Source organism: Alligator mississippiensis, chromosome 12 (assembly GCF_030867095.1).
Source record: "Alligator mississippiensis isolate rAllMis1 chromosome 12, rAllMis1, whole genome shotgun sequence".
In the NCBI taxonomy this organism is placed as follows: domain Eukaryota; kingdom Metazoa; phylum Chordata; order Crocodylia; family Alligatoridae; genus Alligator; species Alligator mississippiensis.
Genome location: NC_081835.1, coordinates 67,566,655 through 67,594,313, shown reverse-complemented (window position 1 = coordinate 67,594,313; position 27,659 = coordinate 67,566,655). Strand labels below are relative to the sequence as shown.

At 42.3% G+C, this 27,659-nt stretch overlaps 2 protein-coding genes across 7 annotated transcripts in view; one reads left to right on the top strand and one right to left on the bottom strand.

The window, feature by feature from the left end:
- The window catches only part of RALGPS1 (Ral GEF with PH domain and SH3 binding motif 1), a 217,256-nt gene that overhangs the window by 101,074 nt on the left and 88,523 nt on the right, over positions 1–27,659 (bottom strand). The gene's annotated exons all lie outside the window — the stretch shown is intronic.
- Positions 11–26,059, top strand: ANGPTL2 (angiopoietin like 2). The gene is made up of 5 exons (XM_006262394.4): positions 11–129; positions 11,864–12,724; positions 22,418–22,611; positions 23,251–23,521; positions 23,903–26,059. Exons 2-5 carry the CDS (start codon positions 11,917–11,919, stop codon positions 24,100–24,102), a joined length of 1,473 nt encoding a protein of 490 aa, XP_006262456.2. The 5' UTR covers positions 11–129; positions 11,864–11,916; the 3' UTR covers positions 24,103–26,059.

Below are 27,659 nucleotides of genomic sequence, written 5' to 3'. Positions count from 1 at the left end.
CAGTCACAGAAGAGACGTACTTTTGATGCAGCCCGCTACATGAAATGTCAGGGTTCCTGTGGATGAGCTGTTCAGCAAACCTTTGATGAGAAGCACATTAAGGACTGAAGAAAGAAGCCAAAGGAAACGGTAAGAATGTTGCCATAATACAGCTGGTTTACATTTAAGACATACAGATGTTTTCACATGGATTACATTGTTCCCAGCAGACAGACTGACTGATTTAAAAAGCCAGGCTTTCGTTCGCTGCTTTGTTTTGTTATGAAAGTTATTACAATCTCTGTAACAGAAGTTTAATTAGGAAGTGCATAATGTCTATTAAGTGAGCAAACATATGTGACTGGTACAAAGGTGGCCTTGTATAATACAATATGGGCTGTAGCCACTGATTTCTCTTGTGTTTTACTTCAAATATAAAGAATGGATATTTGGTATGACTATTTTTGATGCATTTGATAGAGTCAGACAACCCAGGGCTTCTTGCTTAGCAATCAACTCTGAGAACATGAAGCTAACTTTACTCTCCTTTACTCTGCATTACTTTGTCTTCTTCTGAAAGTGACAATAGAGATGTAAAAGAACTGTATGCTTTCCAGCAATTTTTTGACAATAATTCTGTCATTTATGCCTGCTTTTTGAAAAAAGCTGCTGTATTAAGTCAGGAATCATGTATTCTCTCTCTCCTATATTTCAGTCGGATAAAGCAGATAAAAATGTTTCTGAAAGTAACAACAGATTCTGTAAAACATCCTGCTTAACCAAGCCTTCACTTCAAAAACAGAAACTAGCATTTATATGCACTTCCTTGTAAATGTAATATATACCGCCTTTATCAATTAAATACACATATTTTTACAAGGAAAATAAAAGTCAAAATTATTCTGATCTAAACTCTCTGGCAGGTCTTTATCGCATACTAGTAACAGGCTGAAAGGGAGAGCTAGCTTGTTACATGCTTTTCAGCAGAGATTGGATTATGTGGAAAATAAGGTGAGGCCAGCGTTAAGGGAAGCAAGAGCAAACGCAGCGCTCTCTTTCAGTAGCTACATTCCCAATCTGTGACAGCTCACTTCAGTGGGGCACAAAGAACAACCTATTAAATGATGCTGCCTCCTACATTTCTTAGTGATCCAGAAAAGAAAAGCATTTTTTGCACTTAAATGAGCTGTTTTCTCTTTGGAGGATAGAAGGCACAGGACATGTAATCCTTTGAAGTTTCTTGAAACAATTCCTACTATTTCAAAACAAGAGTTCTTCAAGAACTAATTAAAAACTCTCACTGCAGCACTTCATTAGTCATCCATTCCCCCAGCAAAAACACTTGATATTTTAAGAATGAAATAATGTTTTTGGAGTTACCGGCAACTTGAGCTAAGTGGAAAAAGTTGAACCTAAAATGTATTACAACATGTTTATCTGAAGTAGTTCATTTCAGCCAAAAGCTTAGCATGCCTTACACGGGAATTTAATAATTAATGGCACAAAACACAAAGCAGTTCTCCCCAGCAATGCGTAAGTTTGGTGGCTGCAGCTTTTCCAGTTCGTCAATACATCATCTTTTCTGTAATTAAACTGTACTCTACAAATTTCAGAATTCTTGTTCGTTGTGAACTTTTTTCCATTTTCTTTAAAGAAAAGCTGAAATAATAAGCTAACATGCTCTATAATTCAAAAAACCCTAATATTCCAGAAAGATGATTTGTTTGATACATAGGGATACCATTCCCCCAGAAAAGAAAAGAAAAGAAAAAAGAAAAGAAAAAGAGTTCACTCAATCAGAAAGTCCAAACCAATTAATCTTTCTACTCTTGGAAAGCACAGAAAAAAATATCACACTAGCCGTGACAGAGCTAAAGGACAATGAGATTTTGCTATCATAGCTTCACACCATTATACAAAAGAATTGCTGGAAAAGGAGGACGTAATGTCCAGGAATCTGGACAACTTTGAGAAAAATACAGAAAACGAGTTGTGAAATACAGATCTAATGTTTTTACCTGGTATTTGGAAAAGGCAAATGATCGCAAGGATTTCTGTAGTCACTGACTACCAAATTTTGCAGAAACAGGAATTAAGCTGATTCTTCTTAAATAAATGAGTTGGCACCCTAGTTCTATTAGCTTTTACACTCCAATTAATGGGTAAAATGTCTGCTTACTGCAATCTAAAATAATGCCACCTCAGTGTGATAGATGGGAAAAGCTTAGAAGATTTTACAAAAACATCCATTGCAGCTTTGCTGCCACTTCTCTTAAACTTCTCTTCTCCAGAAAGGCCCAGGTAACAAAGCTGTTATCAGTCTAGCATGTGAACACATGGTCACCTATACAGGCTTATTTTTACAGGCAGATATACCATCTGATCTAACGCTAAGCCTTTCATGAATTTGCCTTCATTTGTGTGCGTACATGATTGTGAGAGCGTCACAAAGCGCTGCATAATGTGCTGTTCAGCTCAGGAGCCTTCCCCCCCAAACCTAAGAATGTATCAGTAGCTCCACTGCAGTAAGAGCAGCCTATGGGAAGTGAGTGGTTCACCTGCTGACTAAACTTCAGTCATTGAATGACTTAGTAATCTGCTGCAAAATTAATCTGTTGGCATCTATACAGCTCAGAATGCTGTTTTTTCCCCCCTCTTTTGAAGCAAATATTTTAAAAGAGTCAATACCAGAACATTATGTGCTCTTCAGTAAGTGGTCATCTCCTCCTGCTTGTCACCTTATCTTTAGATGTTATCAGCTATCTGGAATACTTCTGGAGTGCCAAGTTAGCAATTAAGTTATGTGCACTCAATTTAAAAGCCTTGCATCTAAGGATGGATGCTAGACTGAAAACCTTTTTGAGGCAGCAAAGGGTGAGAATAAGCTGGGGGCACTTGAGCATATGTTACCAGAAAGGTGAGCGTATTGCAGTTATATAAATAAAACCACATTATAGGGATGAAGAGAGAGAAATAGGCAATAATAAAAAGCAAGTTTGGGACAGGATCTTCCCAATGCAATTATAGTCCAGGTATTGTGTTTTGCTTAAAGAAATAGAAAATTATCTCCCTTGAATGCTCCAACCATGCAAACTGGGAATCCTGTTTTGTTCTACCCGGCTGCTCACTCCAGAGGTCCTGCTCAAGTGCAAACACTCACTTAAAGAAGCTTTCTTTTTTAAGATTTATCAAAACGCCATTATAAAAAGCTGCCTCCTCAACTCGTAACCCAACTTCCACATTCTTTTTAACACTTAGTGAGATGAAATGCTGATTCCTTCATTTCTGAATTGGAAATGTATTCTCAGCTCCTGGCATTAAGCAGTTAATGTAAAGCAGATTTACTTAGCCAGGCTCTCTGATGTACAGTTATTGTACTGCAATCTGTAATGTCACCAAAAGTCACTGGAAATCCCCTTGTGTAGTATCTTGGCTTAAGGAAGGAAAATCGCTGTCCCTGTAAAAGCAGCCCCCTGGGGTGGATACGGCGTGATATATCACTCACACAAAAGCAGCATTTATGCAGCCCAGTGCATGAGGCTTTCATACCAGCTTGTCTCTGGTTTCATAACCATACACTGCACGTTTAAAAAAAAAAGAGCAGCAGAAAGTAAGTCAGCCACCCCTGCCTACTGGCACATTTTAGGCTCACTGCCTACAGCATGAAGGTGAAGATGGATTGGTCTCCCTTGGTATGAAACCTGTGGCTGATTCATTACACACAGTATTGCCTCAGTTGAAGTTTTCTAGACAATGGTTATATCAACTCATTATTTTCCTTTTGCATTGCTCTGAAGGCTCACAGCAGACAGTAATTAATTTAAATCTTAAAATGTTTTCCCACTTGCATGAGTGAAAATGATTTGTGATTCTTATCCTATTCAGTAGTATACTAGAACTCAGTGATAGGCATGATCCATCCTTCCTGTGGTCTCCGCTGGTTTCTAAAGACACTGAAATTTAAACTGTGGTGGGAAGACCAGAGTTAGACTCCATAAAAATGTTTCATGAAATCCTATTCCCTCATTGGCTCAAAGTTTAGATGGCACAAAAATCTTGTAGTATTAGATATGTTCCAGCTACAGTAACAAAAATACATCTCAAACTTATCTTTTTCTTCTTGGAAGTGCATTACAAATACTAACTGATTAATTAATGCCACTAACTATTTGATCTATATGCTGCACTCCACTGTACTGTGGGGTTATAAATATGGTAGTTTTCACAGAATCTCAGGGCTGTAGAGAGCACATACAGTGAGGAAAAGGAAAAAAGGGAAAACATCTGTGTATGTGTATTTTGTAAAAATGAGAAATTGAATTCTGAGGGGCATTATCATAACCATCTGCTATGCAAGGGAACAGTTTAAGTACAAGATATGCCTTATTCCTATAAGTAACGTCTAAGAAAACACCCCTGAGAATGTCAACTTTAACGCATCTTTTTAGGATAAACTGAGTGACAAAACGTGTAACGTTGTAAGTTGTGACACAGGTATGCATGCAACTTTGCGTAGAAAAATATTACAACCTCATTACCATAAGGTTATGACAAAATGCATGAGGCGAAATACCTACTTAGTTTCAGATGGCAAACTGCTCAAGACTTGTGGAATCCCATTTGTGTGTTTTCAAATATTCAAAGTAATCAAAGTGCAATATATTTTGACTGAGCTAGAAAGGTCCTACAGAAATGCAAACAGCACAATATGGAAAACAATTCCCAAAGTTTTTTTTTCTTTACATGCAACTAGTAAGTCCAAAGAAAATACCTTTTATTTGCTTTTCCTTTTCAGGGACAGGGAGAAAAAAAACTGAAAAACATATAGTATCTTTTTCTGGAAGTTTGTTTTTTCCTCATCCCTCAGATGAAATAAATACTCTTCAGTTGTTTCCTTCCCCTGAGGTGCAATTAGTTTAACAAACAACGAAGGAACAAACATAAACCAATTCATTATTAACTACTGCAAACCATCCAGAGAGCTACACTAAGGCTTGGTCTACACTGAAAAGTTTTGCCTGCATAACTATGGAGGATAGGAGAATACCAACACAGCTTTGCTGGCAAAAGCCTCAACGCAAATAAAATTACACTTTCAAAGCAAAATAATCCTTTGCCGGTATTCCTTATTCCATTCGGGGAACTGGGGTCAGTTCTACTGGCGTAGGAGCGCCTCCCATGGCTCAAGCTGCTTGCAGAGGAGTTCACATCTGTGTGGGACAGGACATATTGTCTGACCAGGTGTGTTTGGAAGCAGTTATGGCAAATCACACTGAAACTGTGGGCAATGCCTGCCTTTAAATACTGTGGCTTTGCATAATAGTGGACTTTAGGTTCATGGAGTTAGGAAACAAGGACAGCACTTAGAAATTCCTGGCTTTCAAAGGCAGAATCATTGTAGTTTAAGAAACCACACAGGAAGGTGCAGCAGGAAATAAGATGCTCAAGCAGCAGAAGGGCCCTTGTTCTTGTGACCAGGGCTAGGATACAGGTAAAGTGTCTGGATGGGGTGGCCAGATACCAGAGGGGGACTTCTGTCTGTGTGTCCTGGGTCAAGTGGTGCCCAACCCTCGCGACCCAACAACGACTGACCGAGGGAAACATGTTGGACTCGGCAAGTGGGGGGTGGCCAAGATGCAGCTCTGCTTATGGGGAAAGAGGGGCAACAGCTAACGCAAATACTTGGCAGGAATCCAAAAGCATATATAAATGCAAAATCTCACAACAAATCTAGATAAAAAGTGAGTGAGTTTCTTGTACACAAATAAAATATCATGTTCGCTTACACAAATAATTTGAGGTACTGACGACTGAAGTGTCTTGCCCTTCCCTAGGCCTGTCTAGACAGCATTCGCTCGTTTGTCCCGTTCCCTGCCTTCTCCTCGCCGAGCACGTCCTCCTCTCCGAGAGATTCGTTGCACGAGGTCTGTTCGGCAGACATCTTGCTTATAGAGCTGTTTTCATCCACTCCGAGAAGTCCTTTGACTCACGTAACCCATCTCACAGCGGTAGCAAAAGCTAATAGTCGTCACTCGTTCTACACAGTTATTCACAGACAATTTTCATTGAAGAAGTACAGGCAGCAACAGTGAAGAAAAAACGTGATTTGTGGAAAGCCCACAGAGAAAAGTGTGTACTTTGTAAAACTAGTGTCCAACTGCTGAACAGTAGCTACAATGAAGGAACATGAACCATATTTAAGGAAGTACCCTGAGGGAAGGCACAAGAGACACAGTTTGGGTCTTCTTGTGTTAAGATGAAGACAATGTACTGAATTCCCTTTGCTCCCCTACAATTCTCCAAAAGGGAGAAAAGAATTATTATTGGAGAATATCAACAAACTCTGAGAATTTGCTTCAGCCTGAAAAAGGAACATTTACCCCAAATTCTGCAGTCGATTAAAGCCATGAGGCAAGAGGGACACAAGGGAACTCAGCAGAAAAAATGAGTTTCCTTTCATGAGTCACAATAAATAGAGTTTGCGAGGAAAGAAGGCCTGCAATTCACATATGGAAATAAAAGCCTTTTTTACACCTACCACGCTGGAGACATTTGCAAGAATAGTTCATCTGTGTGGAAATACGAGTCCTGGAAAACTGCCAGGGTCACTAAGTGTGACCTGCTGTGCAAATGCTGGTTATGCAAGTTAAAGCTGTCTGGGGTCATTTTAATTTATGTTCCCAATTTTTCTAGGATTTCAAATAACTTTGCCTTAAAGAATACATGGAACTTGTCTGCAGCAGCCAGTTCTTTTCCCCTTTGGGCACGCTGAACCCCAAACTTGTCTCTGACAGGTTGTCAAGACTCCTGCCAAACACACATGGAACAATCCCTTGCTAGTTACAAGAAATAAGAGCGAGTTTCATTCAAATTCCACTAAAATTGGAGAAATGTCGGGTATAAACACCTTTCAGATGGATCGACAAGGATCACAGCCGCTGACATTTGCTTCAGTCACTACTGAAACTACCGAACACATCCGAGACTCCGTCAGCTCTTCGGTTTATACCAGAGCAACATTAATGACTGACTGAGCAGTCGCTCACGATACCTGGATATGAGCGCACGCACAGTCTCAGCGAGATGAAAGCAACCGTGCCACAGACCTGGAGCACCCCCTTACAGGAAATGACCTTCTGGAAAACGTGAAAAGTAAATGTTATGTATCAGCGCAATACATTTTGGTAAGTTGTAGCTCACAAAACTAATGTCATCAGATGCTGTGATGTGAGGCACCTGATGAAGTGAGCTGCAGCCCACGAAGGCTTCTGCTGTATATACATTTACTTTGGTTGCTTTACATGGTGCAGACCTACCCTGGCTTCAGACTAGCACAGTTAGCTACGTCTCTCTGCTCAGTTCGAGTGCCAGGCACCCAAGAGCACCCAGGAGCAGGAAAAGCCTTGCTTGTCCCCTACAGCCCCAAATGGTACCTTCTTACTGTAGATAAAATGTTTAGAGTAGGCATGCTTAACCTCCAGCCCACGGGCCAAAAGTGGCCCGTGAAGCCATGGCACCCGGCCTGAAAACTCCCCAGGGGTCAGGAAACTTGGCAGCAGGGAAGCAGTGGCAATTAATACTGCCACCCTCCTCCCCTGACAACCCCCAAGCCCCACCACAGGTTGGGCTGAGTTAAACCTCATTCCCCCAATGGATTTGGGTCGGGGCCGGGCCACGTGCCCCTCCCTCACACAGCTGGCTGGGCCCTGCCATGACTGCCTCGGGTGCCAGACTGGGACCACTGACCAGATCCAGCCTGCAGATATACTGGGCACTGCCCATCTGGCCCGCCAGCCTAAAATCTTGAGCACCACTGGTTTAGAGACTCTAACTACCAAGTCTTTAGCGAATACGTACAAGCTATGATTCTGGCAACAGAACGGACGGCAGCAACGGTGATGGTGCTGCACGCCTGCCCGTAGCTGGGAAGATCCTCACCCGCGTTCTCTTCAGAAGACCCGCTGCCCTTGCTGGGGCGATTCTCCCCAAGCCCCGGCATGCTGTCAGGCCACTCAGAGGTGCAACAGATTTGTTGCTAGACAGCTGCAGGCGAGCCATGAGCAACACAGATCTTTACATGGCCTTCACTGTCCTGAATAGAGCCTTTGAGTCAATCAACAGAGAGGCCCATTGGAAGACCTTGATGAGATCTGGACGCCTGACAAAATTCGTTACCATTATCAGATTTCTTCAGTATGACATGACAGCAACTGTCCCAAGTAATGGCTTGGAAACGGACCCCCTCACTATTAGAAACAGGTCAAGCACGGATGTGTAATTGCACTAACACTCGTTCATCTATACCGCAGCTATTTCACATCTCACTGCTGACAGAATCCATCTGGAGTCAGCATCCAGTACTGCATGGATGAAAATCCCTTCAACATCAACCAGTTACGCTCCAAATCCAAGAAAGCCAACATCTCCATTACTATATTCAATAGGCTGACGACTGTGATGCATGTGCCCACACAACTGAATGGTCCAGGTCACTCTCGATTGCTTCTCTGAAGTATATGAAATGCTTAATTCACTTTATGAAGCTAAGATACTTTAACAACTCACCCCAAACCAACCAGTTGCTCCTCCACATACTGCAATTAGAGAGCAATCCTTGGAGTACACTGAGCACTTCCCCTAGCTGGGTAGCCACCTTTCCCAAAAAGTAAACACGGGTGTGTCTACACATCGCCATACGGCAACACTGCTATAGAGCTGTGCTTTAGCACTTCCTTTTGGAAATACGAGAGCACAGCGCACGGTTAGATTTTGCTGCTGTGTTGTCAAAGCAGCACACTATCCCGGGGGAGTGCACCACTACAGCGACGTGTCTGGAGATTACATGTAGACTCATGTGATTGCTACGTCACCACAGCATGCCGCGCAGTGATGTAGCACCTTGTTATGTCGCTGTAGGGCGATGTGTAGACGTGCCCATAGATGACAATATTTAACACCGGATAAAATCAACCAGGCTGCCTTTGGATGTCTCCGAAATCATGTCTTCAGTGATCATGACATCTGGATCCAAACTTCTCATCTACCAGGCTGTTGTCATCCATACCCTACTGCATGGGTGTGAAACTTGGATGACATAACAAACACCTGAAACGTTACCATCAGCAACGACTTCAGAAAATCCTCCATATTAATGCGAAAGACAGAAGAACGAACGCTAGCGTTCTGGCTCGAGCGACACCACCGGCATTGAAGCCATGTTTATATGGCACTAGCTCTGTTGGGCAGGACCTGTCATAAGGATGCTTGACAACCGGTTCCCAAAACACGTCCTATACTCTCAACTCACTGACGGTCACTGCTCTAGAAGTGGGCAAAAGAAGAGATTCAAAAACACCTTGAAAGCCAATCTGAAGAAATGCAATATTAACATTAATATGGGGAGACTGAGCCAATGAACCATCCCCAATGGGACTGTGATGTATGACAAGGCACTGATCGTTCAGGTGAAACCTGCCTCACTACGGGAGGGAGAGACAAAAGCAAAGGAAAGAGATGTGACCCAATGCCATTACTCCTTTTTCCTGCAACTATCTACAGTGTCTGCAGTCAAATACGTGGATCTCAGATCAGCCTCCTTAGTTATCCACAGCCTCATCAATGACTTCCTTATGTACTGGAAGAACGCTCTCCCTGTACCAAGGGACGGCTGATGACTACTTGGCCAAATTACTGAAAACAAGAGCCACACCACTCTGACCGAAGGGCCGAGGTACTCCAGAACAGGGGGAAGAACTCTGTAGGACAAACTCAGCAGGTCCAAAAGGCTAGACGAATGATGTGGGGCTGGTTTGCAGGCCAAATCAGGCCCGCAGACCAGCCCTGCACTCTGGACTCAGTGCTCAACCCTACCCCAAAAGCCACAGGGAACAGCAGAGGTCCATGTCTTGAAGGATCAAATCACAGGCTTCCTGAGGAACAGGTCCCTTTACAACATGAAAACCAAGCCTGGCCCCATAACAGTCATTTAATTTTCCAACTGTTACTATACCCTTGCTTAAAAATGTAATGATTTCAGTATACTAAATCTGCCCCTCAGATAGACTGTTTTTGTCATCCAAGTTATGAATAGTTACCTCGTGTGAAATGCTTTATATGTATACGAAAACGTAACCACAATGACATATTGGTAAAGAAAGGAAATCAAACCAGGCATTACATACTGAACAAACTTCACGTTGTATTATTCTCATGTAAACCAGATTACCCATACACACATATTCAAATGCAACATGTTCTCACAGTACTTTCCAAGGTTTTCATTGTTCTTTAGGCCCCAAAATATCAGCTAAAATACAATTTTTTATTCTGACTTTGGTATGTGGTGAAAAAGACCAACAGACTTTTTGTCTCTATATGCCTATTAGAAGTCATATAGTCCTTTTAAATTCATCACAGTCCTAACGGGAGTTACTATTTGCACATAGTGAAGCAAGAATCATTCACAGAGGCCAAGAAAAAAATCCTAATTTCATGAGAAAGAAGCCAATTATCAGCTATGTGCCCACATGAGAATAATACAAGTTCATGAAAATGAAGTCATGCCTGGGCCTATGAAATACACAGGGCACGTTATCTGCTGCAAGGATTTCCAATGAAGATCACTATTCTTCCTTAGAACGCAAAGAAAAAACAACCTAGAATATCATAGAAGCGTCTCGATTGCTCACGCATTCAGGGCAAACTGGTTTTCATACAGATTCCCTAGGAAAAAAGAAAATAAAAAGCACAAACTGTGATACTGTAAATCAGGTGACTTAGCCTATAGATGACAATGCATTTGTGGCATACATTTTATCCATCTCTAGCCCTAAAATACTGAGTTGTAAATTACTATAAAATCGTAATAAATAAGTAATGATATATATATACACTTTAAGAACTTTTACACGATTCCAAAAGCACTATAGACTTGGAGATCTTTTTCTCTTTCACCATTAGAGAGAGACATAACATGATAAATGTTCAGAAAAATATGCTATTTAGCAACAAAACACTGGTACAGATTTGCAGTATTAAAGAGCCAACTGGTTGCACAGCTGAAAATGGAATCGCCTGAGGAAAGTCTATCTGTCCGAGTGATCCCAGCGCACACGGCCGAGAGGCTGCTGGCGACAAGCATTTGGCAGCTGAGGCAGTACAAGAGGGACCCATTTGGGTTAGCTTGATGCTTTGAGGATTAAAAATCAAATAACCCCCAAATGATATTATTAGTGGAAAGGTGAAATATTAATAGGTCAAACTGATGTAAGAGGGCAAATATTAATGGGTAGGACTCTTGAAAACAAATAAGTTAGTAACTACTGTTAAGGCAGACTGCTATTAGAAGGAGCACAAAGTGAGCATCGCTGTCCTTGTGAGACTCGCAACACACATTTCAGATGAAAAGAAGTTCCAGTTACTCTGACCTGTAAAATCACCAGTCAAAAATGTTCAAGTTTAATGTACACAATGTTCAGAGGTCCAAGTTTCTAATGAATAAACGTGTGAAAGATAAGTAATTGTGTAGAAATTTCTCTGGTTCAATACAGTTGTGGTTCAAAAATTGTGGTTTCAATTTATCCAAAACTCTGCAGTTTGAGGTCGAAGGCTACTATTTAAGGTAAAATAACACGTAGTGGCCATACCGTGTCAGGCTGCACGTCATGCGAGTCCTGCATCACATTTAGTATCGTTAATCAAGTTCCCGCTCGGAGCTTGGGAACGCAGACCCTGGGCACTGTTGTTTATACTCGGAGGGTTACTTTTACTGTAGCGTGTATTTAGGTTTATTTTTGTAGTTTACTTTTGATAAATGCGCCGGTTGCTTATCTTTTTCTTGGTATTATTTCCTTTCATTACTTATTGTTTGTCTATTTTTAAACAGATTTTTTAAAAGGGCCTTTACAAAAGAAAAATATCCCCCCAAAATAAAGGATCATGAAGGCAACAAGACTGACCTGGTTAATCTTAATTGCTATCGTGGGAGCCACGGCAAGCAAGCCACAGGAATTTGAAGACAACGAAGAGGGCACAGAGCAAGAATTCATTTACATGAATAGGTATAAGCGGTCTCCCGATACACAGGACAAATGCACTTACACCTTTATTGTACCTCAGCAGAGAGTGACGGGTGCCATTTGTGTCAATTCAAAGGAGCCTGAGGTGCTACTTGAAAACAGGGTGAATAAACAAGAATTAGAATTACTTAACAACGAACTTCTAAAGCAAAAGAGGCAAATAGAGACTCTTCAGCAACTGGTGGAGGTAGATGGTGGGATAGTAAATGAGGTTAAACTCTTAAGAAAAGAGAGTCGAAACATGAACTCTCGGGTCACACAACTGTATATGCAGCTGCTGCACGAAATCATCCGCAAACGAGACAATGCATTAGAACTTTCCCAACTTGAGAATAAGATACTGAATCAAACTGCTGACATGTTGCAGCTTGCAAACAAATACAAAGATTTAGAGCACAAATACCAACACTTGATGACAATTGCCAATAATCAGTCTATAATTATTGCACAACTGGAAGAACACTGTCAAAGAATGCCATCCACAAAGCCAATACCCCAGCCTCCCCCCCCACCAAACAGAGTGTATCAACCTCCCACTTACAACCGTATCATTAACCAAATATCTACCAATGAGATTCAGAGTGACCAGAATTTAAAGGCTCTACCACCAACTCTACCAACCATGCCACCAGTTACAAGTAGTCCAACTTCAACTGATAAACCATCTGGTAAGTCATTATGGGAATCACTGGATTTTAGCTATACTAATATACAGTGATTAACAGTGTAATTTCTAGGGGGAGGAAGTGGGGCTGGGGTGGCATGGGCACTAAGGCACAAGGTTGACAGCCCTGAGGTTGCAAATTTGAGGCCATAGCAGAAGCGCTCATGGTGTGACCCTGTCAGATTTCTGCAAATTCTGCTAAATACTTTGGCATGCAAGGATATGAACAAGGAAGGTAAGAGCACATTATTTTATTAAACAATAATGCAAGCGGAGGATGTGAACTGGTTAGAGCTCACCCTGAGACTAGTAATATTCAGAATATTGGGCCAATCTACTGGGGGAATCCACAGGGGAATTATCAATCCTTTTCTTAGGGGTTTATACCTTCTGTTACTGGCTTTGCAGCTCGGGACTAAGACTGGACCTGCAGCTCCTCTGCGAAGTGCAGGTAGTGCCAGCAGCTAAGAGTGCTTTAACATTCGTGTTTGGAGACACGAAGAAACCTTGTTATAGTGAGTCGCACCTCTTCACTTGGATCATTACCACCACTGTACCCACATTAAGACCATTCAAAAACTTCAGCTCTTGCTGTAGCCCAGTTTTGAGGCTGCTTCTCATGAGTGCTTTTGTAGCCCAGTTTTAAGTGCTTTGTTCTCTGAGAGTTGCGCTACCTCCCAGTTTGTTTTGGGTTCAAGGTCAGGTATTAATTTCACTGCAAAAACCTTAAAAGATAGGTTGGGTCTAGGATATCCCAGAGATTGGCCTTTCTTGGAGCCTCTGGCTTTGACTTCTAACTCACCTTGTCCTAGCCTGAATTCACTGATCTTTGGGGTCAAGCTGCACCTTATTCATCTCCCCAGGCTTTTTCCAGGGAGATGATGAACAGAGAAAGACAAGCATCTGGGTGGGAGAGTTTTGTGAGGGAGGTGGTGTGATTTGGGATTATGATGTTTCTTAGGTGTTAGGAAAGGGTGGCCGTATTCTAAAAACCAAAGTCCATCATCTAACAAGTAGTAATGACCAAGTTGCTGTTTGACACTGGTCATATGGGGCCAGATCCAAAGCCCATTAAAAAAAAAAACACTGGCAAGACTCCCACTAATTCAGATGGACTTGTGATCCAGCCAGGCACTCAAAAGGTTGGTGCCCGAGACAAAAACACACCACTTTCCTGTCCCTCTTGGGTTGCTACCCTAGGAATGTAAAACAGGAAGAAGTGACTTCACTTCAAACAGCATTTGATGGTTGTTTCAGTTTTTCCATTATTAACTTCTTATTTCCACGCATTTCAGTGGCTTCAGGCTAAAACATGATGCACAAAGTATTAACCTGGGAGCAATTAAAAGATGAAAACAAGAACAGCCAAAACACTGTTCAACTTATAGTACTGGGGCAGTCAGTTTCTGAAACACTGGTCTCTGGCTGTTCTTGAAATGTTACATATACTACAGGTCCTAAGATTAAAATAAACTGGATTGGGACCACCTCCATTTACTCCTGAGTGCCTAGACTCTTTACTTTTAGCCACAGTTATTAAGTGACACTCTCTTTTTACTAATACAAATAATACTAACAAAATAATCCCAGGTGGTCTCCTTCAGACCCGCATTCTGCACATGCATGAGAGAGCAAAGGTGCCGAGACCTACAGCTGTAAAACATCACACCAGGTTTAGTTTGCACTTGTGTTAATTTGTATTTGCTGCAATCACTGACCGCTTTAGGAACTTCACCCAACATTACTCCCACAAATGGGTTAATTATTGTAAGCCTGAGGCTCAGGACCAGCGGTGCTTAACCTTCTGGTCCTGTGGGCTGGAGAAGTAGCACAGGGCTGGTTTGCAAGCTGGATCCCGCGGGAGGCATTGGTCCACGGGCCAGATAAAGCATGGGTTTGGTGCATGGGGGTCAGTCACCCCGCAGATGTGATCTGGTACAGCAACCACAGGAAGACAAACTCGTACACAACAGCTCTGATCCCTTTTAACCAGTTCCCCACTCAGTCATCAGATGTAAAACGGCCTCTGGGTGAAAACACGGTCCCTCGTGACCCCAGGCTCCTTATGACTGACCAGTGACACTGGTGCAGCTTTCAACTGTAGCTCTGCCACAAGCCGAGTAACCTAAGTAAGAAGTAGTGAAAATCTCCACTGCCTCCAGGAGCAGGTAGCAACTGGGTGTTTCTATCCACCTGTTGTCTCTTGACTGACACTTGGATTGTAAGCTTGTCGGGCAAGGCCTGTCTTGTTCGGTGCTTGCGGAGCACGCAGAACACGGGGGCCAGGGCAATACCAACAGACAAACAGTAGCAGATTTGGCTCAGAGCACAGTCCCCGGTTCCTTCTTCCACCGTGAAGTAAAGGAAGCTACTGGCTCCAACCTTTGGGCCAGTGGTTTCCACTGGCAAGCTGGCTCAGCTGTGCTGTCTAGCATGTGTGTAGGAGGGGTGTGAGGGGCTCACTGCCGCCCCCACTCTCATCCCCATCTGCTCCCATTCCACCACCACTGTGGGAGGAAGCAGAACAGCTCCACAAAGCTCTCCCCCAAGCGCGTGTCTTGTACCTGCATGACAGGCAGGAGCACAGGAGGCAAAAGGGTCCTGACATGTCCCTTAGGGTGTTCTGGGAATCCGGCAATAATTCTGATTCCCTTCATGTGTGAGAGGAGCAAGAATGCATGCACCGCTGAACACACACGCGTTACAAGCATAGAAAAACGATCAATCCTTAAGTCGGCCAAGTGTTCCCAGAGCGTTACACTTTCAGCTTTCGTTTTCAGAAACAACCAGTGATTTGTGTGTGCCCAAGATGATCCACCTAAAAGGGACCTGGTTTTCAAAGATGGGTAGTTAAATATTTTCCCCAAAATAAGAGGCTTATTTGGGTGTCTGAAGCCTGGCAGTCAAGAACTGCAATATGCCATGAGCACAGGAGGTGCACACTTTTATTCCCAGCATTTTCTGGAGGGGCTTTTCAAACCCTTTGAGATCATCAGGTACTCTCCAAATTAACTGACAACACAAGGAGACTCGCATTCCTTTTAGGAAATAATTAGGCCAGATGATGCAGTGGCTTTGGGCAGATGTTTCGTTCTAAAACCCATTTCTAACAACGTATTGCTACACAGCAGATGTTCTTGCAATGTGCCCACAAATGCATGGACCTAATGGCTATGCACCTACTTAATTAGAAAAACCTGGCTCCAACTCAATGGGAAAAACCAAAGTTGTTTTACTATGCACATAACTGTCAGTAGAGGAGGAAGGTCTTATTAAAAAAGTAAGTCTTGCATTTCGACTGGCCATGCTCAGTGAAGCCTCCTTTCATGAAGTACCCCATAGCCAGGTTTGTGTGTCCCATACACCTATGATTCCAGTCCATCTCAACTTCTTTTGGGTCACTGTACATAACAGAGCTTGAGAGATTGATTTTCATTAAATATTACAGTGATATAACCAGGAAGAAAAAAAAGAGAAGAACTGGTAATTAAGTAAACTAGTCAACAAGGAACAGTTTTCATTTACGGTGCCAAGAAAACCCTACGGGAATCAGCAGCATTTCCAGAAAGGGCGCAGTGGCGCAACTGCATCCCACTTTCTGACCACGTGGCAGGAACGGCAGCTGGGTGCCGAGTTTGACAATCAGTGCCATTCTGGAAAACAGATGATCTACTGCCATCAGAAGCAGCTCCAGGATTTTGCAACGTGGGCTGCAGAAGCAGCAACCGGTGCTGCAGGGGTGGCTGTTCAGCCTCCTTCTGGGCATGAAATCTAATGTTCCCCCAATCTAGCCATTTTACATAACACTTTTATCTAGCTTTCTCCTGATAAGCCTACTGGCGTTTGTTATTCCACTTTGCCAATACTTCTTTCATTTCTGGCACATACTTTCAACATACAAAGGAAGAATATTTGTCCAGAAAAACAGAATTAAAAGGATATATTTCACAGATGTGAGGAGCAGAGAAAACATGTTATATTAAATGTTGGAAACAATGAGTTAGTGGGCATAAATCAAAGTACCAGAACTACACGGTGTTATCAAGATAATAACAATGATACACACCTTATATGCTAATTCACGAAATTCAACATTGTCTAGCTTGGCAAAGAATCTACCAAACAACCTCCTGGTGCAGGACGCTAAGATCTGCCCAACTAGGACAGTCCGGTTCCTCAAGCCTAATGGGGAATCCGAGCACAGTTTTTCAACTGGAAAATTATCTGACAGGTAAAATAATTTAGGAAACTGAATCTAGCAGTCTCATTTCTCCAGGAAAGGAGAAACAAACTGTTGAGTACAAGAGTATGAATACTATATCTGCTAGCACTTGTGTGGCACCGCTGAACAAATACCAAAATAGTACCCACATTGTCCATCCATCCATCCATCCATCCATCCATCCATCCATCCATCCATCGTCATTCTGATGTTCAGTGATCTCCAAGGATTTGCTTAGGAAAGGGACAGCACTTAAAATTAGCTAACCTTTAAGATTATATTAGCCATTGCCAACTGAAGAACGACACACTGAATCATGGTGCTTGCTAGCCATGCAGTAGTACAGCATTAGGCAGTATGGTAGATCTAGAAAGGAGTCCCTATTTCACAGAATGTAAAATGTTATTCTCCAGAGAGTCAGGTGCAACGCGTCTTCCTGGTACCCATCTGCTCGCTGTGCAACGGCCTACTTGCGCGTTCTACCAATAGTCCATGCACGTTCTGTAAGAGACTCTTGCAGTGCAGTTTCAGGTAGTAAAAGTGAGTAAAAAGGATGAAAAAATAAAGAAACAGAGAACTGCGACAAATGACTACAGGGAGGATTTAAACAACAGACCAGTTCCAAAATTATTTCTACTGTTGTGCTATGTGAGAAAAGGATTAAAGCCTACAAAGGAGGATTAGGTGAACAGTTAACTCTATTTCTTGGTTACAAGTGTAAGAATAAGATACTCTTGCCCAGCAGAAACCATTTTTGTGGAAAAAGGAAAGTTGCATGTTCTGAAATACAGATTTTGAGATTCCAGATCCCCTCATTTATCAGAGAAAGAAAGAGGTTTGTAATGCATCATCTTATCGCTAAAGACGACACAAACCAGTTGTGCCAAGACTTCGCTAGAGTTGAAATAAATTAGTAGGCATAATTAAAGTCACCATGAATTAGAAACTTCTGAGCTGTGTCCATATATGCTGGCAGGGGGTATTAGTTCTAGGTGGAAAGAACATTGCCAACGTGATGTAGGCATTTAGAAGAAAGGGCAGTACAAATCTGTAGTTCCACATCCTTTAATTTCTTCTTCTTTTTTAATTTACATGATATACAAGTTTAATTTCTGGGAAAGCAATTTCTACTTGGCACAACTTTCCTTTCCAAGCAAGACACAGGAAGTGAAATAGCACTAGAGGAATACTTCTATCCACTTTTACACAGCATGCCTTCCCAACTAAGAATCAGTATTCCATCAATTGAATCCACTTTTCAATTTTAGCCAAGACTCCAAATTAAAGCAAAATAGCTCATCAACATATTAATTTATTATATTGTAGTAGGATAAGTTAATTTCTAGTAAGATTGCACTTTTTCAAAAATAGTTAAGTAATGTGATGTAAGAGTCTAACTTAATGCATAAGCAAAATCTAATGCTTATCTGTGTGAAAATGGATGCGAATGCAAAAATTGTTTGTTCAGTTAGTAACTGAGGCCCCCTACATGTTGCCACAATACAAGTACATAATAAAAGTACTACTTTGACACTTTAAAAACATTTTGCTGATAGTATTTGAAAATAATGGCATAATTCTACAGAGACATGGATACAGTATACCAAAATGAGACCGAAAATGCAAGCTGGGTATTTTTCCCCCCACATTCATAAAGGGTAAAACATGGTTTCTATATACAAAGAATGCGCCAAAATTTAAAAGAGAGATGTAAATAGGCTTGACTTAGGTACTATATCATACATTTACCAGGAAAGGTTTGGGTTATATTTCAATAGATACATCATAGTCTGTTTTTAGCTCCCATCATATTTTAGGGGAATGAAAAGTGATGGCTGTATAATGAACAGCACTAGCAGAATGCACTGGAAAAATGTTATGTAGATATATTACAAAAAAATTGGTTAGCTCCATCATACAATAATAAGCCACTTCTAAAAAAAGAACATTTGTAGATGTTGCTGTAAAAATGTACACGTATCTTTGGAGTTCAGTAATTCGAGTTACATGAATTGTACACTGCACAAATTAGGGTCACATGCTTTGGTTCATATATTTGCCAAAATGGTCATATTTTACCGTAGAGCAGTTTATATAAATTGCCCTGACACTTTTGCTGTCTGGTTCTTCAGGGAAATAAAATGTGATAGTTTTGTTGTTCTGCTCTGGTTCTGAGGAGAGCAACTAGTAATTATAAACATAAAACAGCACGACCAATTTTCTCCTTCAGTCTCATCTACGCTTCCTTCCTTTTCATTCCTAATCAGAAATGACAGCAGTTGGATAAAACTACTTCTCAACCCGCCGGATATGCAACAAATGTACAGCAATGTGAAGTTACATACAGAATGAGACAACTCTCTGTAAACCAGGGAGGGCCAACCTTAGAGGCACTAAGCCACACGCTGTCATATTATTTGATTTACCATTTTACTGTCCTGTTCACCTATATAAAAACATGACTATTTCCATTCTCTCATTTGACTTCTTGCCAAAGCGATAAGGTGCTCACACAAACTGCCAGAGGAGCTCTTCCCATGGGCACACCGTGAATCCATGGTGCTGCAGCCTACGCAGCTGAAGGGCTCAACCCAGTCTAAGAGGCAGAGGAACGTAACGGGTCCAGAACAACTGGTACTATTTAGTCTGTCCACTGGGTAAAAATGCTAATGTTCAGTAAAAGCTTCAGACCTTCCCAAATGAAAGCGTGCAAGCAAACCTCCCTCCCCCTCCTGCTCTTGTGTGAATTTGTTAAAATCCTTTGCTAACGCCGCAGTACGTTTTGGCCGGGACTGGTACCTTCGCTTACCGCACAGACCCCACTCCACGTTCACTTACTGAGTGTCATTTAAAACAGCGACTGCCAATATACCCATACTCGCAACGTTTTCCAGCATTAATTGTTCGACACCATTTAGCAGAAGTTTTCAGTGACTGCAGAGATGCAACTGTGAGAACAGTCAGTCCCCTTCTCCAAACAAATTAATTAAAAATATGCTTGCTTTGGATAAAACCCTCATTTTGTTACTGAACTGTACAAGAATGTGAAAAGGAAGTCTAGTAAATCCTCTATCACTATTTCATAAAACTATTAAAAGATGGAAAAAGCTGTGTATTACAGCTCAGGCTCCCAACACGAACAATAAATAAGGTCCGTTTGAAAGAGATCCAATCCTTTGAAGACCGATATCGAGGCAATACACTCCATGCCAGCCCACAGCTCTGTGCTTCCAGCAAATCGGCAATGACAGCGTTTCTCCGAGTCGGAAATGCGGAGCAGAACCCCTCTCCCTCTCCCCATGAGTTAAGACAACACAAAGCGAGAGTTGGTTTCTCGGGGGCTTGGCTAGTACAGGCAGTCCAGGCTTTTGTAAACTGACCAAAGTTTCCAGCCAGATCGCAAGCACAGAGGGCAGCCCAGGCTCAACATGCTTAAGAATACGTAGCAAGGTCAGATTTTTTATCGACAGGCTTCACATTTCTTTTCACATAGAAGCCGAGTGTTTTCATATCAGAAAACTTTTCTTTGAAATGATTAAAGTCTTTTCAAAAGACTCAATTCTGCAGAAATTGATGCCTTACAGGCTCCATGAAATGCAAAACATAATCCTGTGTTAACTCCCAGCCAATGGGTTGGCTTTATCTGTAATTTCTATGATAACAGAGACTTAAATCAGTTTATTTATCCATCTAACATCCCCCTCCCAAGTACATCATGCTACATATCTGAATCATCGTTTTAGCTTGACTTCAGATGTCAGGTTGACTGTGCTAAATGCCTGTGTTGGCATTGTGCTGCTGATTCTATTGTTAATAGCCATGCCAATGTTATTTCTGGCAGCTGCTCAGATGGAAACCCATAATGCAGAATAGAAGCCAAAGTCAACTTTACCCTTTTGTTTTCTAAAGGAAAAGAGTATCTGTTTGTGGAAACTCAGGTCTGTTTTCTTTACAAAATATGATCAACACTGTACTTCAGTAATCCTTCAGTACCTTAAACCCCACCTGGACTACTTGAGCACTGACAACAGCTTGACCATTTTCTTGTGTCAGCTGATGAGGTAAGACTGGCAGCAGAAGAAAGCAGTTTATCTAGTACTTCCACCTACAATCTGTGCCCCGAGTGAGTGGGTCCTGAATTCAGGAATGCTTGTGATATGCCTTTTGCAACACACTTGACTGTTTTCATGGGCTAACTTACAAAGGAGTTTTGTAAGAACATCAACGAAATATAGGACTCTAATAAAGAGTAGGTGGGCACTTTTTAATCACTCAAAGCGTTTTCTTGGACGTGAGCTCAAATCCTGCATCAAGCACCATGTTATAGGAAAACCTTTCCACACAGGTTATTTTTTTCCTGCTGCAGTTTTTCCTGCTTTAACTTCTAGTCTCTTTTATATGTTCCAGATATAATTATGCTGTGGTTACGCTCACGTTTTTATGGACTTTAAATTAACTTTAAAGTACAGGAGAGGTTTTTACCCTGTATGCAAGTCCCAGTTTCATTTCTCTTCCCATTCTGAAAGTCACGTTTAAAAACCCCAGCTGCAGCCAGCTGACATGGGAGCACGGACACTTGTGCTCCTGTGCCACTCCAGATGTGTTCAGAGATCTCAGCTTTGATGAGGCCTTGGGGCGCATATGTGTACATCCCAATACACCTGTTATGAATCCTTGGCTATTAAAGGCTGGATGCTAGCAAGGGCCAAGCAAATAAACTACAGGGAAATAGGTATAAGACTTCCTGCTTCCCAAGCTGGAGCGGCAGACAGGAGGGCCTTTGGATCAAGTCTGTAACAGAGCAGGGTCTCTCCACAGGAGAGAACCAGAATGCGTCTTCTCTTCTCTCTTGGCTGATCAGAGCTGGGACAGCCTAAGGTGGAGAGGACCCAGTACTTCGAGTTTATTTACTCTAACATATCAAAATTAAATCAGCCTCGATGAACGTGGCTTGATATAGACTTTTATTTTACCGTCCCAGAGGCAGAGTTTGCTTTTGGGTTTATAAATCACAAAGCAGTAAACCCCAGCTATGCCGTGTGTGCTCCATCTCAGAGCATGACTTTGCTAAAACAGAAAGAATTGGAGTGGATATTTCAAACCCTGCATGTTTAAGGGGGTTCAGCCTCCCTGACCAGGGGTGCAATAGGAAGGATCTTCCCCATAAGCAAACAGTCAGCTGTGATTTCCAGTGGTTTTACCTGGCTACTCTGTCACTCTAAGGGTGAACTTATATGTTACACTTAGACCACACTAAGGGCACTTTAAACGCAAGCACCTGTATGTCAAAAAGCTTGTTAACTCATGCTAAGTGGCCTCATGTCTTGTATCACCTGAAAGCACCCAAGACTGATACATTAATGCATCGTATAAAAAACATACATAACCTCTTTTGTCAGTGAATAAGTAAAAGGGCTTAGGAACCGACAAGAGATGTTCCATTACTTTGTGACTGCAGTGTTTGTTCTGGAACAGGACCATGGAGAGACTGTCTGCAAGCTCTGGAAGATGGCCATGACACCAGCTCCATCTATCTGGTGAAACCTGAAAATACAAACCGACTTATGCAGGTGTGGTGTGACCAACGGCATGACCCCGGTGGTTGGACAGTCATTCAGAGGCGGCTCGATGGATCAGTTAACTTTTTCAGGAACTGGGAGACGTACAAGGTTAGGACAAACAAGACTAGTTATTTCCTCTTCGCAAAAACCTTCTTGAAAACACTGACTTGAAAAGGAACTGTAGAGCCAGGCCTTAGCTTAGCGGGAGTGGGGAAAAAAGGGTTCTAGTTTCATAGCAGTTAGGGGTCAGAAGAGACCTGAATAGATCATCTAGTCTAACCCGCTGCCACTGGTTGGAGCACACGCTGGGATCACACGACCCCAGACAGGTGATCATCCAACCTCTTTTTGAATTTACCCAAGGTAGGAAGGAGCGAGGACCACTTCCCTAGACTTCGACACCTAGTGAAAGAAGTACTTTTTATAAGGGATACACACTTGTGTTACTAAAGCATGCTCCAAACAAGGACTTTGAGGGAGCAGTAAGAGACTTCTGGGTCAGGTAATTCCAGGATTACTCGCCGCATGGTCTCTTGCACCTCGAGACGCTTGTAACGGCTTCAGCTGCAGCAACACGTACCAGGCGTGGGTGAGGTTGTGAGAAGGAGACTTGGAGCTGGGCTTACTCTTTCAGATGCGGTCCATGAAGCCATTACGGGGCTACAATGATTCTATAGCAAAGGCTACACTGAGGTTTACACTTAAAACACATACACAACAGTAATCCATTTGTCTCTTCCTTCACAGCAAGGATTCGGTAACATAGATGGAGAGTACTGGCTGGGTTTGGAAAATATTTATTGGCTAACAAACCAAGGCAACTATAAACTGCTTATAACAATGGAAGACTGGTCTGGTCGAAAAGTATTTGCTGAATATGCCAGTTTCCGACTGGAGCCGGAAAGTGAATATTACAAGCTGAGACTGGGCCGTTACAATGGCAATGCTGGCGACTCTTTCACTTGGCACAACGGGAAGCAGTTCACCACTCTGGACAGAGACCATGATGTATACACAGGTGAGAAGTGCTAAGAAAGACGGCAGCTCATAAAATCCCGTAATAGAAAGTTAAAATCTTATCATTAAAAAAAAAGTTACAGAAGTCAAACATAAATCATGCATAAATTGCTCTGGTAATTTAATGACTTTCATGAACATTGACAGCATGACCAAACAGGAGGACTAATTGACCTGCACTTGCAGGGATTCAGATGCAGGATAGAAGCTTCTAAGAGGAAGGCTTCATCTGCTTTGCCTCTCACTACAGAAAATAAATAAATGTAAACATTTGATACATTTAAAAATGTGTAGACCAGAAGTCTGGTTTATTAAGTTTAGCTAGCTTGTTTGCTGCAAGACCGTGCTTATCCTTGTACTGACCAGCGGTCTCTCTCCACAGGTAACTGTGCTCATTACCAGAAAGGAGGCTGGTGGTACAATGCCTGTGCTCACTCGAATCTTAATGGAGTCTGGTACCGGGGAGGACATTACCGCAGCCGATACCAAGATGGTGTTTATTGGGCTGAGTTCCGGGGGGGCTCATACTCACTAAAAAAAGTTGTTATGATGATCAGACCGAACCCCAACACATTCCACTGATTTGTTTTCCCTTCTCTTAACTTCCCTTTAAGACGGAACGATGAAATATCAGCAGTAGCTGCACGCGCCATCTGGAAGACAGGCGACCCTCGCCATTTGCGGGGGATACGACAACGTATCCCCCGTGAATGGCGAAATCCACGGACGAGGCACTGCGTTCATGAACGCCGTGTGCGTTCATGCACTTAGTGCCTCCGGCGGCTGGGGGGGCACGGCTCCTCTGGTGACGGTGGGAGCGGCAAGCGCAGCGCTCCCGAGGAGCTCCTTTAAGTGTATTTAAGAAGCGGGTTCGGCATTTGCAAATATTTGAAACTGCCAATGCCAAACCCACGAATAGTGAGGGTTTCCTGTACATCTTTTCAACTGCAAGGAATGTAAGAGATTGTATATTTACTGATACAGTTTGAGGACTTGTATATTGTATTTTCAAGAATCATTCCAGCAACACACTACAGAACTTGCAGAACACCTCTCTTTGTGACAAAATTAATTTAGGTTCTTGCTTTTAGAATTGGCAGTTGAGACGGACTGTAGATAACCTTTGTTTTTTATTTCCTGTAAATTAAGTTTTGATGATTAAAATTCTGCCACAATAACTAAATATTTTTGTATGTTATATTATGTATAAATATTCTCGAATGCAGGAGATACTACAAACTGTACAGCAAGAGTTTTTATTATTATTGATAGGAATCATTTGACACGGGAAACTGCATCCTTTGAAACTAGATAGCTGGTACATGTACTGTAGGACATTAGTGTGAGTATTCCTAATTTAATCTCTGTTAACTGTTGTCATGAACAAAGGGAGCAGCAGCGATTTCAGTTTGTGAGCAGGCACCCAAACAGTTACCACAGATCAAGGCAGTCTGCTACACTCACTCCAAGCTGATCTTTCATTCAAGGAAGGGAAATCAGTGTTGCTACGCAGAACTGCTGACTGTACATGCATTTGGAAAGGTAACCAGATTTGTAACGGCTGTTGTACCTCTCAGCCAACGCCAAGAACTGTGTCACATAAAACAAGAGCCTCTGGGTGTTTAGAGACATGTGTTGCGGGGAGGAGGCGCTTTAATTAGAGCGGTTCCAAGAGCTGCTCTAAATAAAGTGCCTGGAGCATCATGCGTAGCAGTCTCGTCATGCTGGAAAACGGTGCCGGGGGCGCTTCATTGAACGAGCTTTAGTTAAAGTGCCCCAGCTGCCATTTTTCAGCGTGGGGACACTGATACACATGACACGCTGTAATTACAGTGTGTTGGAACAGCCTCCCTGCACATGTATAGGTGCCCTATATTTTTTTTAATTAAATTTGAGTCATTTAATTCATTACCTAAGTCAACCAAACCTAAGTCATTACCTATTGTGTAGCCACTACAATCAGAAAATGGCTGGACACAAACTAAAGTGGCTATCCAGCTTTGCAGGCAAGTGGCAGATATTGGTACAGCACCTAGTTAGTGTCTCTAGCCACGAGATGAACATTCTAGAAAGTAACTATTTGTAACCAAGAACAACTATATTTGCCATATGTTACAATTCCTACCACGTATACTGTTTGCCAATGTATTGCACAAAGTTATTCACCTATATTTATAAATGACCGACTTGGAAATTTTAGTATTCTGCTGAGGTAGGTTTCTAGAGTTGATTATATAGCACACGTTGCAAATTAGAAACTACCATGAAAACCATAACATTTAGTGAAAGAATGTATGATAAAACAGTTCAATGTGCTTGATGATAAGCCTGTGAGATTTTCACTGAGTATGTATGTGTGCGTGTATGCTTTTTCCCCTTATTACCTCATCGTTTCTTTACAAAATGTACGATATGCATTAAACTGACATTTGATGTAGCATGTGTTGTATATAAATGAAAGTAGGGTCTTAATATATTATCAGAATATCTTTGTAATATTGCAAATCTGTAATAAAGCAACAACTGCTATTTTGATGTACTTTGATTTCATTCTGATTTAATTCCATTGAAATTAACTTTATTACAGTATAAGAAATGACCGAGTTTCACAGAACTCCACCCTATACATTCAAATCAGATCAAATCAAATCGGACTTCTAACCTCTGTACAGTTCAGGTTCTGAGCACATGCATTGTCCAGACGTTTTAAGCCCAACAAGCAGCAGCAGCGCTTCACCCGGTATGGGTAGTGACTATATTCCACGAAGGTCACTATTCCCATCTCAGTAACAGTAGTAGGATGCATCCTGAGCTAGTCCAGCTAATGGGTGATAGTGACACGTAGTTAATTAGCTCGGTAAAGACTTCGTTAATCATTTCTGTTAGGTCTAGTCTCTGACCATTAGATATCCTGATGTGGATCCCACCTCAGGCATGCTTTAGCTGTGTGCAGGAGGTACCACAACAGTTACGTCCCTCAGGGTCACGGTTGGACCCTCCGCCTCCTCAGGCTCCCGCGAGAGATGGTAACGAGGAGGCCAGGCGGGCTGCCACCCTTCCGCACTTCTCTCACAGTCCAAAGCAAGAAGTCACTGAAGACTGAGCAGTGAGGACACAGGGTGCCACAGCATCTCGGAGAACTACAGGGCCTGTAAGATAAGTAAGTATCCTCTCTACATGGTGGCAGGGAAGGGTATTAGCTGAACCAAACACAGGTGGAAATACTGCTCTCCTGAATTTGGCATCTGCCCCAAGTAAGGTATAATGCTTCAAAAAAGACAGCACATTGTGACTCCTGCAGATCTCTGAAACATTAAACGACCAACAGAAGAAGCCTATATTTTGGAGGGCCATTTCTTCACATTCAACAAGACAGACTTGCCAACCAGATGACCACAACTGGCAATTTACTGCACGATCCACTAAGGGAGTCCTTCAAAAAGATGGCTTGGCTCAGTCCTTTTAAGGCAATTACCCCAAACCACTGGATACATCCAGGGCATGCTGGCTGTCCTCTCCTGGCTGTAAAACGTGGTTTCAGGAAGACGACTGGAAAAACACGTGATTGGTTCTGTCAAAAGTCCAAAACTGCCCTAGGAACAAGTTTGTGGTGTGGCTTTAGCACCACCGCTCTTCTACAGAGGGCAGTCCTATCACAAGGCGGTGAAAGGAGCTTTGACAGTGGCTAAGGGGGAGACGGCACACAATCCATGACACCAACACAAGGGCCCACAAACGGAGCTGTGTCCTTAATCAGAAGGCAAGGGCGAAGGAGGCCCTCAAGGAACTTTGTTTCTGTTGGATGTGGAAAGTCTGGGTGCAATCCCAGTGCGCTGCAGGCATACGGCGACAAGGTGGACTGCGTGAAGCGAATTCCCTGTTAGGATGAAGAAGGTCAGTGCAAGCACTAAGAAGGAAACCAGCTAAAAGGGAAATGACAAAACTGTTTAAAGAGGGAGGGAGCATCAGGCTAGAGGGAAGATATAGTAGAGTTCTCCATGGAACCATCTTATTTCATATTTTTATTAATGACCTTAAAATCTGCTCCCTCGCAAAGCTGGGATGCATCATCAAGAAGAATTAGAAAATAACCTAAAGGACTAGAATAACAGAAATGAGATTACACTTACGCACACCAT

What these genes read in the sequence shown, in the direction of transcription:
- ANGPTL2 (XM_006262394.4), top strand. Translation starts at nt 11,917, where the DNA reads ATGAAGGCAACAAGACTGACCTGGTTAATCTTAATTGCTATCGTGGGA. An exon ending in GGAACTGGGAGACGTACAAG is followed by an intron (nt 22,612 to 23,250) that starts GTTAGGACAAAC and finishes CTTCCTTCACAG; the next exon opens with CAAGGATTCGGTAACATAGA. An exon ending in AGACCATGATGTATACACAG is followed by an intron (nt 23,522 to 23,902) that starts GTGAGAAGTGCT and finishes CTCTCTCCACAG; the next exon opens with GTAACTGTGCTCATTACCAG.